The 19,378-nt window shown below is 38.0% G+C and overlaps 1 protein-coding gene across 2 annotated transcripts; it reads right to left on the bottom strand.

Annotated features, from left to right (window-relative positions):
* Positions 1-778: 778 nt before the first annotated feature.
* On the bottom strand, positions 779-18,529 carry rnf122 (ring finger protein 122). Of its 2 annotated transcripts, none has more exons than XM_031305892.2 (6): positions 18,123-18,529; positions 11,304-11,460; positions 4,093-4,138; positions 3,946-3,987; positions 3,678-3,760; positions 779-2,573 (listed from the first exon to the last, which is right to left on the bottom strand). In XM_031305892.2, exons 1-6 carry the CDS (start codon positions 18,145-18,147, stop codon positions 2,459-2,461), a joined length of 468 nt encoding a protein of 155 aa, XP_031161752.1. In that variant the 5' UTR covers positions 18,148-18,529; the 3' UTR covers positions 779-2,458. The 2 variants fall into 2 exon arrangements, with proteins under 2 accessions (XP_031161752.1, XP_031161753.1); XM_031305893.2 differs by having other exon boundaries at positions 3,678-3,757.
* Positions 18,530-19,378: the final 849 nt, after the last annotated feature.

Here is a 19,378-nt window from a genome sequence, read left to right as displayed (position 1 = left end):
GCATACAGAGAGAGAGAAATAAAAAACATGGTAGATAAATAGGTAACAAATGGTAATAAAAGTAAGTAAATTTAATAACTACATAAAGAAAAATAAGAGAAGAGAAATAAACAAATTTTAAACAAAATGTATCATAAGGAGTTCGGTGTAGGCCAAGAAGAAGGTGGCCAGGGAGGGCTTAACGTAGTCCACTTATTTTTTTCCTTCTTTTTTGTCTCCTTTTATTCAGTTTTCTTATCTTTTTCTCATGGGTGTCATTGCCTCAGGCCGCCCCCAGACGTTCAGGAGGGGGCTGGCCCTGCAGCTCATTCCTTCTCATATCGTCCAAACCCTCTGGGAGGTAGCCAGTGAATTAGCAGCGAGTTTTTAATGATATATATATATTTTTTTTATTAGAAGAAGTCACCTTTGGCTTTTTTTCCCTATTATCTGAAATTTTTAGTATAACCAATTTATAGAAATAATAATCATATATTAGATTGATCAATAATAAAAAAAAAATAGTTAATTTCAACCCTAAAGAAGAAGACAAAAGACAGTAAAGAAGAAGATAACATTTTACCTTTTTTTCTCATTAAATAATGGATTTTACCAATCGAGAACTCTAAAACCGACTCAGATTCAACAATTTAAGAAGGAAAAGTAAGTATTTGGTTTAATTACTTCAGCATTGTTCGGCTTGAGTGATCTATATAGAATAATTTAATACATTTTCATACAGTATGTCACCTGATGATGGCACCAGATACATAACTACCAAGAAATAAACAAGAGAAGCTGAACAAAACAGACAACTGTATTTATTATTGTTTGAAGTTATTTACATCTGTTTGGATTACAAAATATGGAATGTAGCCAGAATCAGAGTAAAGAAATCTCTTCTCGACATTTTCTTTTTTTTTTTCTTTTCATGGCACGCAGACTCATGTGAAGTCAACAGCCTCACATGTCGGTGTTTGGCTTTTAAATACAGTGCAGGAGCCTTCTGTATCTGGGCAATGTGCTTTTGTGAGTTTTGTGCTCAATTTTAGGCAGTGTTTCGCTTTCTGAATAGTTGTTAATCACACACACACACACACACACAACAAAACTATGACTGAGGAATGCAAAAGCAGAATCATCAGCAATAATCCCACAGAAATGTAGGAAAGTGAGATATAAGTTGCTTCCCAGATGAATTCATAGAATAACACTGAGGCTGTGCACTGCTGCTTCCCTTCTCTTCAGATGAAGCAAAATCTCAGATATTTCGCAGACTTTTATAAAAGATTCACCACACATGAAAACAAGTGCTGCATCCAAACCTTAGTCTAACATTTTAGAAGAACAAAGGCTGTTTGTTTTTATGTGAATTTAAAGTGCAGTATCTAAAAAAACTAACATATACAACAAATAACCAAACTGTTACAGTGGAAGGCAGGACACGTCAGTTGCTTTCATCTATATTAACACAGTAAAAACATGTCTGAACAATAAAACATCTTAGTGGGGAAAACTACACGTAGAACACACATGATATCACTGTAGAGGTGGGCACCGACATGAATTTTACACATCAGTATCAGTTTCGCATATCAGCAAAAAATTATTGGTTTGACTTGATGGAAATACTGATTACTTTGCTACATGTGGACTAGCTGCTTTATGAACAATTTAGGTCCCACTGATGACACCTGAATCCACCTTTTCCATAATGTTTTTAGCCAGTGTGACTTCAATTCATAATCTTAAGCACAAATCTTTTTTTATGTTTTTAATTTCCTTGAAAGCTGTTTTCAACCCTGTCTGTGTCTTCGCCTCAGTATTATTTAATCCCTTCTGGACGTTATTTTTTATTTTTTTTTAAATAAACGCTAAGAATTTACTGTGTTGTTAGCAGTGTACCTTCTGTCAACACGTTCTTGTGTGAGGGGATATTGAAATATCATTTTCTCTGTGGCTTTGTGTTCAAACTTCTTGTCTGAAAGAATTTAGCAAGAGTTTAAATAACCTCAGCCAATATTGATATCATTTCATATCAGTGACCACAGTAACATAAACACTCATACATGCTCAGAGGGGATCAGTGCCTCCTGCCCAACACTGTCATCCTTCAACACTCACTTGTCCACAACGGTGTGAAAAATGAAACTCTTCTTCAGTGGTACCAATTAACCTGACTGGAGGCAACAAGAGAAGATGTGACGGAGCGGGTGAAGAGGGGGATCTTGAAAGAAGAGGGGTGGAGTGATGTGTGAGTGGCTGGAGATAATCTCTCAGACACCTCAAGGTGATGTGTTGCCATCTCTGAGATGGTTGCTATGCAACGGCATCCTTCAGACCCTTTCTCCTGGTGGTGACCAGGTTACCCCAACGGTGTAACAGCATAACAGTGTCCCTCTTCTGTTGGTCGTTAACTTATATCAGCTGGTCTGGCCCGGGCGCCACCATCCCACCCAGGCTGGCACGAGCTGAGAGGTTACACCAGTTCATCCAAAAGAGTCCCTATACTGTGGTGCTGCTCAGGGGGGCCTGCTATGGGTTTGTTGCACATGGGGCAGACGCAGCGCACCTCCAGCCACTTTACCAGACACCTGGGCAGAAGATCACAGACAGCAGAGGAATAAAAAGAGAACATACAACATGAGATCATGATTCCTCTCACTCATTTGGACACGTTCCACTGATCAAAGCAAAAGCCATATTTTACTTTAGTAAAAGTAGCAATACCACACCAAAAGAATCCTCCATTGCAAGTAAGCGTCCTGCCTTCATGGTTTCACTTAAGTTAAAGTATTAGCAGCAAAACATAACTTAAAGCTTTAATGCGTAACCTTTTTAAAAATTAATGAACGTCCGTTACATTCAAGCCATTGCCAAATGAGGGGGGGGGGAGGTTTACTCCTTGATGCAGCGGCCGCAGGTTCGACTCCGACCTGCGGCCCTTTGCTGCATGTCATTCCCCCCTCTCTCTCCCCTTTCATGTCTTCATCTGTCCTATGAAAATAAAGGCCTAAAATCCCCAAAACTACATGGGGGCGACAGAAACTACGCACTATAGCTTTAAAGTATCAAAAGTAAAAGTAGTTAGTAAGAGTCTTTTATTTGCGTCTACAATTGGACTTATAAATAATAAATCTTGTTATACACTTCCAATTGATCTCTTCTTATTAAACTGCAGGTTGAGAGCGACGGCTTAAACTGGCATCTGGTTTCCAAACAATCTGGAAGACTATTTTTATGCTTAGATTTCTCTCCCTTTTCCTGCTTCCAACTGCATCAGCTGACTGAGGGCATTCATGTTTTTCCATTTAACCAATAGGAGTGTTGTAACAATCTCTGTAAGCTACATTTTCAACTATTCCTGTTGTGCACACTAAGTCAAATAAATCCATTTGCTTATTCTTTATGCCTCTCTTTCATTTAGTCTCTCCTGATTGATATTGATATAAAAAACATGCTAAAAATCACAATTTTAGACAACTAATAAACATCAGGAATGCTTCCCTTAGCACTAATTCTCCCAGCCGTCTGGCTGGTGCATGCTGGAATATGCTATCAACCAAAGCTATCTGTGTAATTTCTGTAATCACTGAACTTCAAATCAAACATGATCATTTTCCTTTAAACAAGCCCATGTGGGTGCAAAGTGGTAACAAGAGAAAGAGAAAGACTCCACTGTGCTCTCCTGAACTCACTTCCTGTGAAAAGCATGTTGGCATGGCAACACTCCCAGCTCGTCTTTCACTTTGAAGTCCTCCAGACACACGGCGCACGTCTGCTGCATGAATGACAGATAGGACGGAGTGAGGACGACAGTCATTTGATTAAATTATAATGCATAATGTTTGCGTTTTTTGTTTCACATTAAGTTTTAAGGGACAAAAAGTCAACATTAATTAACATGAAGTTTTTAGCTGTGTGTTTACGTGCAGAAATCAGTGCAAATGTAAATCACATCCTTACCCCATGAAGATTTAACTTTTTTGGATCTCCTTTTAAAACCACCTGGCGCAGTAACACAAACAAAATATGTGTAAGAGAGATTTGTTATTTATGATATTTGGACCTTTAAGGGTGCTTAAATTAAAATATACTAGCATCAGGCTTTACCTCTCTGTATCCAAACCGCTCACTCTGGGCTTGGTGTCGTAGTTTGCTGTGGATCAATAGAGAAACACATTAATAAATAACTTTGTTTACAATTTGGATAGCCTTCAATCAACCATACTTTACATGTACTTATATTCAAAGCGATGAAAAAATTATTCAGATTGTTTACTTAAGTAAAAGTAGAAAATCCTACATTAAAATAAGTCAGTGATGAAATTGTACATAAATACAGTTTTGAGGTACTTTACTTTAGTATTTCCATTTCATGATACTTACACTCCACTTACTCAGAGGGAACTATTGTACTTTGTACATTTATTTGACATCTATAGTTACTCATTACTTTGCAGAATGTGAATTTATATACAAATCATAAGTGATCATCATACAAAATATTTGTAATAAACTACCCAACAGTTAAAATTAGCATCTCCTCGATCAACTAGAACAAAATGCTACTCACAAGCATCATTAAAAATAATTAAATAATATAATATAATGTATAATAAGATAGCACTCACGGAGGCCATGTTTCTCTGCATTAGCTTTAATTTTGATATTTGAAGTACATTTTTCATAACTATTAATGGAGGACTGCTTGTAACAGAGTATTGTTTTAATAAATTGATCATAGGTTATGTATGCAAAATCTTAATCTGCAAAGCAACTCGTAACTAACTAAATGGTACTAAATGCTACAATATGTTGAAATCTGAAATGTAGTGGAATAAGTATGACGTACTGTGGCATTCAAAGTAAACTATACTTAAGGTCATATAGTACAGTACAGTACATGAGTAAATGTACTTAGTTCCACCACTTTCCACTTGTTTATTAAGAGATAAAGATGTCTGTATTCATTTTAAGCTAAGTTTAACCAGAGTTCAACAGCAGGTCATAGGAGAGGCTGAGATTTTAAATTTATGTGGTTAAATTATGGGTCTGTGTGTAACAGAAGCTGCGTAATTGCATGGTAAGCTTTGATTATTAACTCTTTTCATACACATCCACAGACAAATACATGTTCCCCTGCAAACACACACATACATTGTTCACACACTGAAGTAACTACACGCAAATGCTAACGCACACACTTCCATGCACATGTACACAAACACGGTTAATGAGTATGTTGCGTCTTTGAATCCCTGCACCACCCTTATAGCCAACAATAGAGAGATCTTTATCACTTGGCGAGCTGCGTCTGTTCAGGCGGTTATTTTTGGCCTCCTGTTTTTACACACCTAAACAAAGACACAAATGTCTATCACTGTCTGTGATTTGAGCCTGAAACTAAATGCAGTGAGAGCATGTGAGATGAAAGATGAATGTTTATTTGTGATCATATCCCCCTCAAAAAAATCAAAAAAAGAATTATATCTCGCTGCTCAAAGTAAGGAAATGACAGTTATTCGTTGTGTTTGTCATTTGGTTTATTGTTTACGCTGATTGCCGCTAACAATCTTCCATGCAGAACAATGTGAGGATACACGTTTTACATGTGTTGAGGTTTCCCATGCATGCCTGGAGAATGATGTTAAGTGGGTGAAAGGGGGGCATGGCGGAGATTTCAGTGTTTCAGCTCAGCTATTGTGCCCGGTCTGCAAGAAGAGAAAACTCCACATATATTGACCAGTTCTTATTGTATGAAGTAACAAAGAATTCAACAGGTGTGAATGATATAACGATAGATGCAGAAGCTTTCCAAACAAACCACCGCTTTTCCTTTCATGGATACATTTTAACAGACTTTATTCAAACATTATATCCTTGGAAAACGATGTGCAAGGTTGCTAATGTTTACTAATGTGAGGTTTATAATATGCCATCTTGCAATTAATTTAGTTTCCTGCTTTGACATGTACAGTTTCCATTTCATGATATCTTTGATTTAAAGATGTAAAAATCCACAAAGCAACAGCTGGAGCTCAGATTGGTCAGACTTTATTTATTTATTTATTACAATTAAAAGTCTATAATCGTCATTGCAACTACAGCCACGCGAGCTGTAGTTGCAATGAGACAACCTGTAGGGGGACCGAAGAGGGAAAAGTTACATAGTATACCTTTAATATCTGATGATGCATTGGGGTCATTTTTTGATTTATTACAGTAAATATATTACATATTGGACCTTTAAGCTTTAGAAACTCTCCTCTGGGATTTGGACCCACAGGGTATTTCACAGGTCCAGTTTCAAGGATCACTGATGGTAAATGAAATCAGTCACTGAATTCATATGGGGATCTGGCAGCTTTATCTCTGCGCTTGGTCAATGTATTGCAATGGTGGAAGTAGTATATCTTAAGAAACAATACCACTCTGTAGAAATACTTTGTTACAAGTAAAAGTCCTACATTCAAGATATCACTTAAATGTTTTATCAGCAAAATGTACTAAAGCATTACAGTAAAAGTATTTGGGGGGCAGAATGATCCCTTTCAAAGAGATATGTTATCATATATATTTATCATATTATTGGAAAATGTTCACACAGCAGCATTTTTTTGTTTATATAAATTTAATTTATGGATATGTTTTAGCATAACAACATAAAGACAAGCACATACAAAAGGCAAAATAAGACAAGAAACCATTGAAAACAACAAACAGGTGGTGGAGGTTAAGTACATTTTAACTGCTTTATATACTGTTGGATAGTTTAATCTATAGCATGTTACCATATTTTTTTCAATTCATTCATACATTTATTTTATCAATTCATTCATTCATTTAAATTATGTTTTGTTTGTCAAATCTAAATCTGTAAAATAACTAATGATATCCGATAAATGTAGTGATGTTAAAAGTACATTTCATTTTGAAAGAATAAAATTGAAATACTCAAATTAAAGTACTGCAAAATTGTACTTAAATAGGCCTCATAGAAATAAATGTTTTGTCCTCAGAGCACCTCTCTTACTTCTAGCTGCTGTGCAACTCCTTAAACTGAATACAGACCTGTTGCTGTTAGAGCACATTGGGGTATAATTAATTAAAGATGTGATATTTTTGGTGTGTGCTTTTGGCACGCTTGTTGTTTTGCACTCTTGTACATTGCAGGTACTGCTGTGTACACCCACAGAAAATCTTGCAGATCTCAAGGCTTTTTAGAAAACTTGATATTATTGCTTTGTATGATGAAAGGAGGACATCTCACAGTCAAATATAGAGTCAGATTTTTAAGTGACCCAAACTCCCTGACACACGATTTAGAGCGAGCCTGTCTGAGTGGATAATAGGAGGCTTGCCCCTAAAAGAGAATGGCATTCATCACTCAGTATTCTTCTGATTAATCAGCCAGTCTATAAATGAATTCACAAGCACACTCCTACCCAAGACTACCTTCAGCATGTTAATGGGGCCGAAAGGAAGTGACTCATTGGTTATGATTCATAGGCTAGTGCTTTAAAGAAACAAGAAGGATCCAAGCTTTTCTGACAGAGTTGATGGTTAACTTAGTGCTGAGACCAGGCCAAACAAAACATTCATGATTACAGAAATGTGCCTGCAAGGTTTTCTTTTCTCTAGGTAATGACTGCAATGTTAAATAATCTCAGAAATTTGAAAGAAAATACGCTCTACTACTACATTAATACCTGTATTCTGTCTTTTAAAAGAGTTCCTGGGTTTGCCTGTGAGTTAAAACAAGGGAATTCAGTGTCCCTCAAAATAATTGATCTCCAAATGTAAATACAGACTTTTACCACTAAATATTGGGCAAAATTCATCCTGTCACTTTCTCAAAGTGTGTTTTTTATTTAAAAAATATCAATTTAGTAGCTGTTCAGTAGCCCTTGATCTTCATTATCAGATGGGGTTTGCCTTGTTGACCTTGAAGTCAGACTTTTAACCAAATCCTATATTTATTTATTTATTGGCCAAAGGTTATTCCAATTTAAATGTATAATATGTAACATTTCCGCATACTTACTTACATTATTCAAAACGTTTCCAACAATTTTCAATCCCAGATAAATCTGTAATTTATTTGTAAATATCCCCTTTGTGCATGCGTCAGCATTGTGGTTGTCTGCAGAATCTGTCATAAATGAGACTTTTTATCCTGTTTTTAGCCACGTTTTTTCAGATACACTTTTTAGATCTTGGCTGTTTTAAACTATATTTTTTAACCGGATGGAGGATTTTAGTCAGACGTCTGGATCTAAAGTTATCAAAGCAACAAGCTGAGCAAACGTTAGCAGCAGCCCCTCCGCTGACAAGCCCAACAGCGTTGGAGAAACACAGATTTTTAACATGAAACTGCTTTATTCAGTGTTTTTACCGGTTTTAATCACTGTTTTGGAGACGCAGAGACCTCTGCGGATAATCTTGCTCCCAGTAAAAACATCCTGAACGATGAACACTGAAGGAATCCTAACCGGGAGAAGCTGACTGCAAACCTAACCCACGACGTCACCAAACTGCATCTTTTGATATTGTTTTTATTGAAAGACCCCTAGCAGCAAAATAAATCACATATTGTACGTTTAAACCTGCAATAACTAATTTGTTGGCCACTTGGGAGCAGCAGAAACAAGTTAGGAACACTGGTAACACTTCATAATAACTACACACTATAAAGCATTAGTTAAGTATCAGTAAATACTTAATTCATCATTTATAAAGCATTGTTTCTACATTATTACACATTAGTATGGTATTTATAAACAGTTATGAATGTTTTATTCTTGATTAATAATCTCATCTGTAATGTGTTTAATGATTGTATTTTCATACTTTATGAATGATGGATTCACTATTACATAAATTACAACAACAAAAAAGGAGTTGTCTATGGTTCACAAGCTCATTATGAAAGTGTAAGTAAATGATGAGCAAACTATTTAGATGTACATTTATGCATGTATTCACACATATAATGATTTAGACATACACTAATGGTCAGTTATTGTGTTAATATATGTTTTATGAGCACTTTGCAATTCATGAATAATTCAGGTAGTTGCAAAGCTTTTACTCGTTAGTTAAGTATTTTGTGTGACCTCATCGCAAGTGAGGAACACTAATTAATACTGCAATTCATGATTAATTCAGGTAGTTACTCGTTAGTTAAGTATTTTGTGTGAGCTCATCTAAAGTGAGAAACACTTATTAATACTGCAATTAATGATTAATTCAGGTAGTTACTTACTGCAACTGAATCAACTGTTTAAACTGATTTAAAGTAATTTAGTTAGTGACATGGATTTGTATTCTGACTGATCTTTATGTCTCCAGCCATCAGACATTTTTATTTTTTTTTTTTATTTCTTGACATTTTGATAACAGAGGTAATTCTGACGTCAATTCAAAATCATTTACAACATTGAACATAGCACAGTCAGGTAAGTTTCCAAATACAGAGAGAGCTCAGGATAAAAATCAAACCCTACTGCAGGTGTGGGCGTTTCCTTATGATATTTTGAATACTGCAGACGTTTATGTGTACTCCCACTGTGTGCTATTCAGGTCGTGTTTACTCTGAGTCTCTCTGCAGTTTTCCTCGCTACTGTCCTCACACATTGTGACGGGCTGCTTCCTGTTGCCTCATATCCCGTCCTTCAGACACAAACGCCCTCTCAGCACATCAGGGAGTTCACAGTCAACAGCGGGAGAGGTCACTCTGTTCCTCTTTTTTTCCTGCCTTCTTCCCTCTTTAACTGTGTTTGCACACACACACACACACACACACATCCTCCCTACTGTTTTTAGGGATGGCAACGTTGGTTGGTCCACTACTTTGTTGCAGACTGAAATATCTCAGCAACTATTGGATTGATTGCCATGCAATTCGGTACACACATTCATGTCCCCCAGAGGATGAATCATAATAACTTTGGTGATTCCCTGACTTCTCATCAAGCGCCATCATTAGGGCAAAATTTCACTTTGGTTCTTCGTCTTGGATGTATAATATTTTCTGAATTATATACGGAACCAAAAGAGTTGTTCGTGGGCCGGTTCGTAAGTCGTGGATGAACGAAATTAACAAATCGCTATTGAGTACGGCCTTACAAAACACTGGTACAATTTGTCTGGGCAGGGCCCCATTTCAGGAAGGAGATTTAACAAACTGTGAGTCTAACCCTGATCACTGAGTTGATTTACCCTGAGATGGGAAACTCTGAGTTTTCAGTTCCAGAACAGCTGATTTGAGTTGGTTCAATCAACTCAGAGTAGGTTCACGCGCGTGCACCACCACAATAAAAGGCAGCATGAATGGAGCCATGATACTACGATTCACCATGGTAACAACCACAAACAAACGGGTCGGCGGAAATACTCATGCGCACATACAGCGAGTTAAAAAAACAACACAGCGGCTGCTGCAAAAGAGAGAGAATGTGCGTGGGAGAAAAGTGCTGCTAGAGTAAATGCGTATATTCCAATATAGTGTATATCATATTTAAGTAGGCGGTGAAATGATATTGAACCTGTAATCTATTTCATTTAGGTGCAATACTGCAGGCGAAAAAGTACTACACCTACTAATCCCACTCAGCAGCACTATCATTAACAGAATTATAATTCATAATCTTTTATTTCAAAGGGTTTACCTCATTCACCTGCAATCATGTGGAACATATTTTTAATGGCTCTTACTGGTGAATGAGGAAATGAAAGAGCGCTGTGTCAGAGGGAGGAGACTGAGAGAAACTCGAGGTTTATTGAAGAAAACCTGCTTCCTACCAGGTTAGGTTCACAGGCTCAGTTACCATAGTAACTGACTCTGAGGTTAAGTTACCTCTCTTTCTGAAACAGAAAACTCAGAGTTTCCCTCATCTCAGGGTTAACAAACTCACGAGTTGTCACTAAACCTGCTTTCTGAAATGGGGCCCAGATCTGAACACAGAAATAATACTCGGGTGCAGACCAAAACAATCACCCCAGAACAATTTAGAGGAAGTGGTCTCAGTCCGGTCACAAACCAATTCTGTAGCTATTTGGTGGGAACATGATCCAACCTCGATCTGACCTACCTACTCTGCAAGTTTGAGCTTAAAGGTCTCCATTGCCAGGTGATGCATTTCGGTTTGCTTGAATTTTTGTTTTGGTGTGAAAACAAATCTAACCGAGGGGAAGTTTACCAGCTCATCCATTGATTCGAAACAGAGCAAAGAAAGTATAGGTTTGAAAACACCTTTTGTCTTTTTTCCCCACACATTTCTTGTTTTCAATCACATATTTCTGTTTTAGTAACCCCTCACCTGATGAAGTAACAGCAGAAGATGAGGCTCAGGATGAAGACAAAGATGCCTGTCCCAAAAATGACCATGTAGATGTTAAGAGGCAGGTCCTGGAAGGTGATGGGCGGCATGGTGCACGACTTGTTGGAGTAAACCAGTCCCAGACCACAGAAGCACCCTAAACAAAGACAGGAAGATTTTAAAATATATTTACAAGAAGACGTATGCTAGAAAAGGCAGAAGAATTATGGTCTGACACTACTACCTGCAATGTCTCCAAACACAACTGAATGCAACTGTACACATAATTTAAGTACTCTACTATTCATGGACAGCTGAGGGTCAGACCTGCAGCTGTGTCCGCCCCTAATGGCAGTTAGAAATTGTAGCTTTACACACACACACACACACGCACGCACACACACACCTACACACACACACACACACACACACACACAAAGGCTGAGGGAAAGAGGTAGAGAAAGACGGCCACTGCACTTTCCTGTGATGGCAAATGAGTCCTTTTCAATGTTGTACTTGTACATGAAAAACACTCTGCAGTATCCAAGCAACATTGTTGTATCTCTTATAACGCAGCGGATCCACACTTCTTTGTCTCAAATGTCAGTGTAGTTTAAAGGCACAGATGAGAACAGTTAGCAATAGATGAAAAAGATTTTATTTGCTCAGACCTCTTTTGTGGAATTTAAATTTTATATTTTCTACAACACTGATTAAATCTAGTTCATCAGTTTTCCACTCACACTCCAATAATCAGTGAGTGCAATTTGATTAAAAGGGCACCATAAAAGCTCTTTTTTTCAGATATCTGTATTCTTGTACAAGTAGGTGATTCATACAGTATACACTAAAAATGACTGTTTTCATGTCTTAAACTGAGTGCTTTTAGGGAGAACTTTGCAGTGTGATCCAATCCAAACAGATGGTATTCCCATTAAAGGTGCCCCCCTTTGTCTCATCCTTCGTGCTGTGACGATACACTCCTGTGTGTGTTTCTTCTACCATGAAATAGATTATTACTGTAGCACTGTTGTCTGCAGTCAAGGTCAGAGGTAGAGAGGCGGGGGAGGGGGAGGATTGAAGAACAAATGTGGCCATAACCATCGGACATGTTGCACTATGTGCGCAGTGTACAGTATTTGATGCAGTGTTTGTCTTATGTTACTTATCATGTATAAATAAATCGAGAACCATAATTTCCCAAATCTCAAAGGAGAAACTAATGCAGAGAAGCAGTCGTAGATTAGATAGACAGAGAGAACACTTGTTTTTTGTGTGTCTGCATGAGTAATGAGAAGTCAGTATCTGCCTGTGAGAGGGGGCTTTGTGAGATCGGGGTCACACTAACTCAGTGAGTGATAGTGAATCAGAGCTAACACAGGACACATCGCAGTCTGCTGATATGAACCCCTCCACATTACAACAGGAAAAGGAGGCTGTGTGCGTCAGAAGGTCAAGAGAGTGCAAGTTTTCATTTTGATCAAACACTACAGCAGCTGATTGAGTGAAATCATTGAAATGTACTGTTTAATCATACAGCAATAGAGAAAGTCTTCCAAGCCACACGGCAGCAACTAATATTATGCTAGAAACAAACTGTACTGTATGAAATTGCACAGTTAAGACCTTTGCCAGAAACAAATTCCCCTTTTACTAATTTTCTTATTTTGGTATAAAGTCTGTATGTTCTTCCTGTGTCTCTGCTGCAGTTTCCTTCCACAGTCCAAATACATGCAGGTCAGCTGGAAACCCTAAATTGCTTGTAGGTGTGAATGTGTTGTCAGCATAGACTGTATAAAAGAAGTGGACGTGGCCACTGTGACGTCACCCATATTTTTGTGGGCTATTGTTTTGAAGCCTAAAGTTTGGCATGTTGGCCATCACCATCTTGTTTTATTATGAGCCAGAAGTGACCATATTTGGAGGGTGAAGAGGGTGGAACTGGGGAGGAGCCCTAAGCTAAACGCTAAGTTACCAGTTAACACTAGCACTAACTAGCTAGCTTGGCTAGCAAGGTGCAACCGAACGCTGAACAAGACATTTTTAGGCAACCAAAATGTGACAATTAACTTTGATTGACTGAAAACACACTGTGAGAGGGTCAAAGTTAAAGATGAAAACATGGACAACACCCAAAAACAACTTCACAGCCATTTAAATGTCATGGCTAGGCGTTGCTAAGACACTGTCCTGATTGAAAGGTCGCTGTGGTAGCGACTTGTCAATCACAGGGTAGCCACGCCCTAAAGCATGTCCTGCTTTTTCATCTATTTTACTCTAAACTGGACCATAATTTACAGAATTAACATTATGCTGTATGCAGAAGACTTGAAACTAGCAATTGAGGCCATAGACTTTTATGCAAGCGGACCTCTTTTGGCAAGCAGTGCAGTCGCCCCCTGCTAGCCATTAGTAGAAATGCAGGTTTAAGGCACTTTCAGACTGGCTTCTTTTTTCATTTTTTGGATGACTAAATGGAAGAATGGATGAATGCCAAATGGATGCATGAATATATAGAGGGATAGATGTATGGTCAGATGGACAGATAGAAGCATGAATAGATGAAGAGACAGACTGGTGGATGGATGGTCAGACAGATGGATAAAAAAACATGAATGGATGAAATAATGGACGGTTGGACGGATAGAGGGATGGATAAAAGTACAGATAGATGGACAGTTGAGTGGGGAGATGGACAGACGCATGTGAGGATGAATGGATGGACAAATATATAGATGGATGGACAGACAGAGAGATCAATAATCAACAGATAGAATGAAGAATGGAAAGATGGATGGATGAATAGATGGACAGACAGATACATGGATAGATGGACTGAAGGATGGACAGATGAATGGATACATGGACAGACGGACGAGGGGATGGACTCATGAATGGATGGACAAACAAACAAACAAACAAACAGATAGATGGACAAAGGGACAATTAAATGGGTGATAAGAATTTTAAAATGGATAGATAGATGGACAGATAGAAGTATGGATGGATGATGGATGATGGATGATGGATGGATGATGGACGGGTGGATGGACAAACGGATGTATGGGTGGAAAGAGAGACGGATGGGGGGATGTATGGAATAATGAACAGATGAATGAACAGATGGACGAACAGATGGATTGATGAAAGAATGAAGACCTTTACCAGTTTTATATCCCTGTGACGAGTATTGTTTTGTTGCGGCAAAGTTTTTTTTATAGATCGTGGTATGTCTAGTCACTCCGGGTGCCAAAGTGACACATTGACATTTCTATTTGACATTTCTCCCGCAACACAGTGGAAATTGGCTGCAGTATGAGAGGATCAATACTTCCCGCCTCGTAGTTCCACTCTCTCTGAATGAGCAGTGATGCTCCATTTATCGAGGCTTGTCGATGGCTACGCATTCAAGTTCCACTGCTAGATGACTTCACTAAGTGAGAGGTGATCACTACCAGAAACATGACGTTTGAAAATGAAACACAAACTGAAGGACACGTGTGGGCTGTACATTTAGGATCTTACAAATAAAGAGGTCATGAGTCAAAACTCTTACTTTCTTAAGAAAAATGTGACTTGCCACCAAACAAACTGTAAATTGTCTCAACATTTAAAGATAAATCATCATATTTTCATTTTATTATGTAAATCATATATTTTTACACTTTAATTAAATGTAATTTTGAAGCATTTCTGCACTGCATGGTATGCAACTGTAGTGGAGAATACTAAATACCTTGATTTTGATTTCTGACATACACCCCGATACTATATATATCTGCAATGAGCTAATATTGTCTGATAAATTGGCTTATCTCTATTGGAAACCACTGTATTAAACTATCTAACGGTAACTATATATAAAGTAGCCTAGTTAAAACTAGCTTTATCTTGAACAGCTAAACAGCTCGGTAATAAAAATCTAATCATGTCATATAATCATATATCAGTCATGGGGGGCATTTTTCTGCAGAATGAGCACTTTTACTTTTGAAACTGTAAGTACAAATTGCTGTTAACACTTCTGTACTTTTACTTAGGTAGACTTTTGAATGACGTACTTTTTCCCTTCCTCATAATGAAAGTAGGTGGAGTTGTGCCAGAAAATCCCTATTCTTATCGAAACATATGTTGGATATCAGACGTCAGAATCAACTTTTCAAAAACCCAACATGCAGCATGTGCGTCATCATAAAATGTAAAACTCCCTTTAGGCGTTAGCTCCTCCATGGACATGGATGTGAATATGCAAAAAAAACAGACAGATATGTAGATGTAGACCTAATTTTCTTCATCATCTTTACATTGTGTCAAACAATCGGCTTCACAAAGGCGAAGACAAAGAGACACACACAGCAAGGGGGGGGGGGGGGATATATGTTTCTATTCATGTCACTGCACAGCTGATGGCTCAAATCACCTGTGAAGCTGCTGCAGACTCACTAACCAAATATGGGTCATTTGTTTTCAAGTCTTTGTGTGTGTGTGTGTGTGTGTGTGTGTGTGTGTGTGTGTGTGTGTGTGTGTGTCTCTGTCTCTGTGTCTCTGTGTGTGTGTGTGTGTGTGTGTGTGTGTGTGTGTGTGTGTGTGTGTGTGTGTGTGTGTGTCATGTCATGTCACGACTGTCTGTATGGCTCTGCACTTACATCTTCCTCCTCCACCTTTGTATGAATGGAGAGCAGACAGCTATATGTGGCATATGGCTTTGGGTGGAGCCCTTCATGACCACTGACCTATATATTGGCACACTCAGGAGACAACCCGTTGCCATGGCGCCAAGAGTATCAGATGCAGGAAAAAAGGATGAAGGCTATAGCAAAAGTTCTCATTTTGAGAAAATCTGAGTCGGTCGTATTGAGTTTCAGCTGTCAGACATATTGTCGTGTTGTTGTTCAAAAATGAAGGAAAGTCCCTCAGTGATTTGATAGAGCTGGAAAATACCTCGACATACCCTGACAGCTCCTATGAGATGCCTGGTTTTGTCCTATATACGCCATGTTCACACAAAGCTGCTTCTGCCGCTGCTGCTGCTTGCATTTAAGACAGAACTTCTCATCAAATATTCAATGGTTCACATTGGGGACACTCAAGCATGCCTGCATGACTGCTGCTGCTGAAGAAGAAGAAAGTAGGTTGGGCCCAAAAACTCCCAATTACATGCATGAAAGTGCTACTATGCCACGTATAAACGCTGTAGGCATGATCACAGATACACTGACACACAGAGCTGAGCTGTGGCTGCATCAGGCTTCATTTTTCCAGCAGAATGTCATTCTTTGATACTGTGTGTGTGTGTGTGTGTGTGTGTGTGTGTGTGTGTGTGTGTGTGTATGTGTGTGTGTACTATTTCCCCTATGAATAACAGGGGAGTTGAGCAGCACAAAGGGAGTAATTGTTCTTGTCTGAACACCACCAACAGTCTACCAAGGAGGCTGCTGTGGTTGCTGCACTCAAATAGGCAAAGCCAGAGAGAAAAATAAGTTGACTAATCCATCATCTTTACCAGGTCTCACCGTGACAATTAGGCACTGACACTCCATTTCACTGCCATGAAAGGATTCATTTTGTTTAAGCATGAAGATTCGTCTCCAGACACAAACAGCAGTTTTCAAACAAGACAAAGAAAGTTGTTCAGACTTTTGGAGATAATTGGTCAAGGCCGGGAAGAGTGTAAGTGAGAGACTGCAGATAGAGTAAGTAAGTCTAAACGAGATTACCCAGAGAGGCTAAATGTTACATAGAGAGCACAATGACTGACTGACCTTGAGGCTCTCAATTAGAAGGAATTTAGATTGAAATTAAGGATTCAATTGATTAGGCACTCACTTATTCTACCAATCAATACAAAAATTGATTAAACATTCAGATAACTGCTGTTTTAACACGTTCACTGCAAAAACACAGCCTTTTAAAGAATATTATCAGAATATTACTGTAGGTAACTTAAAACACAATCAATAAGTGGATAACACTTCACTTAAACACTTCTATTTAGCATTTTTAAGCAGTATACAATGCATGTAATAAATGGTTTATAACACACTGTAACATATTATTTTCATTATCAATCAATTAATCAATTAATTTGCCGAATATCTTCTCTGTTAATCATTTCAGCCCAATGTAAAAGATTACTTTTTTTAATCAACAGTCCAAAATCCAAATATATTCAGTTTACTGTCATATATGACAAAAAAAAGATTCAAATCATCACATTTGAGAAGCAGTAGCTGTTAATAGTAGCTGATTAATTTTATATCAATAGACTAATGGAGTTATCTACTCCAGCTCCAAAGGCAGATATACAGACATGTTTAAGTGTTTATTATTTTACAGTATTAGTCAGCAATTATAACTCATATGAAGACATATTTTATATCATTACAACTTTGTTTTACCATATTGCTATTCATAAAGTTGTTGACAAACACATTTATAAACACTCAGCCTATATACAACTACTTAGGGCTAAAACTTTCTACAACTATTATAGGGCGTTATAAACCATTTATGAAATGTTTATATAGGTCTACTGGTTATAAATTCTAAATAGGGGGTGCTAAAATGAAGTGTAGGACACTTTAAAGTCACAATTCAGCACCACACAAGTCAAGTGATTTTGATTTTCTTTAGTATGAGGTGCAACACATTGTCTTTTCTGACAATAGAAAAGTCTAAATTTAGAAAATACTGGAGTGACTCAGAGACTACAATCTTGCTCTATAACATTACTGCCTCGACAGATTCATTCTATTTAAAATAACAGGCTGTTCGGCACATTGTATCACAGAGGCCTAACAATATAAAATGACTGCTCACCGTTACACCACTGAAACGGGTGCATCAATGCACCAGAGGGAGTCCTTGTCGGCGGGATCCGATTCGTGTTTACCAACAATCCGCAGCCGCCTGTGCAGATGGATGACCGCAATAAAGTGTCCCGAGTAGAGTAACTGACAGTCTGCCAGCAGTGTGAAAGGTGAACGAGACAATGGCACCTGTGAAAAAGACGAATAAAAAGGTGGATAAAAGGCGTTTTGTCGAAAGTTGAAGCGGGGTTATGTCACATTATTTGGCTCATCCCTGCGGGTTAAAAAACGGAGAAGTGGTGATGTGGATTTTCCCCTTCTTCTTCTTCTCCTCCTCGCTGTGGTTCTTTTGACTCTGTTATTATTAATAGACGGCATAACACTGACCCAGCAGCAGCATCTGTGTGAGAAACTAGAGCACTGGCTGGATTTGCCTACTCCCGCCCCCGCAGACGCTACTGACTTGAGGGGAGACCAATCGGCTGGCCGCCTGGGTCTGTGTGTGTTGCAACGGCCTGCGTGTGTTTTCTGCCATCATATTTCCTATTTTCTTATGCATGTGTGTTTTACAGGCTAATTAATTACTAAGACTTAAAAATACTGAGGTCATGACTCCAAGTACTCTTTCCTACAGGGCCGGATTACCCCTCCATGGGACCCTAGTGCAAAACTTACTGCTGAGCCCCTATGGAGCCTCTTTTCTCCTACACTTTCTATGCATATTTGTAGGTGGCTCTAAACTAAATATATTTTGGGTTTTGGACTTTTGGTTGGACGAGACATCACTTTGGGCTTAAAGTATGATGTTTCATAATTTTGTCACTGTATTTTAGACCAAACAAGATGAAATAATAGACTAATTATTAAATGAATCAATAATGTAAATTATTAGTTTCAGCCCTTAATTTGTCATGATTCATTATTGGCTGGTGGTTTGATTAAGCTCTATTTTATTTAGGTGTATGCAACTAAACTACTAAAATAAAATAATAAGGCAAATAACAAAAAAATCATAATTCATAAATCAACTTTCTAGCTTTTTCTGGAGCTCTTAACCTCATTATCTTCCTCAATGGATATAGGATGGAATGCATTTATTCATTGGGGAAAACCATGAGATGCAGTTGAAAGGCCCTGATATTTTTTTGGTGTAACTTCTGATTTGCCCCTCTGCAAATGTCCCCTTTAGGGTCTTATCATTTAAATTTGATTAATATTGGACACAAACAAAACATGATTTAGTGAAATAAATAAAAACGAAGATAT

This window comes from Sander lucioperca, chromosome 2 (genome assembly GCF_008315115.2).
Source record: "Sander lucioperca isolate FBNREF2018 chromosome 2, SLUC_FBN_1.2, whole genome shotgun sequence".
NCBI classification, from domain to species: domain Eukaryota; kingdom Metazoa; phylum Chordata; class Actinopteri; order Perciformes; family Percidae; genus Sander; species Sander lucioperca.
The sequence above is the reverse complement of the archived record's forward strand: the minus strand, read 5'-3'. Positions and strand labels throughout refer to the sequence as shown.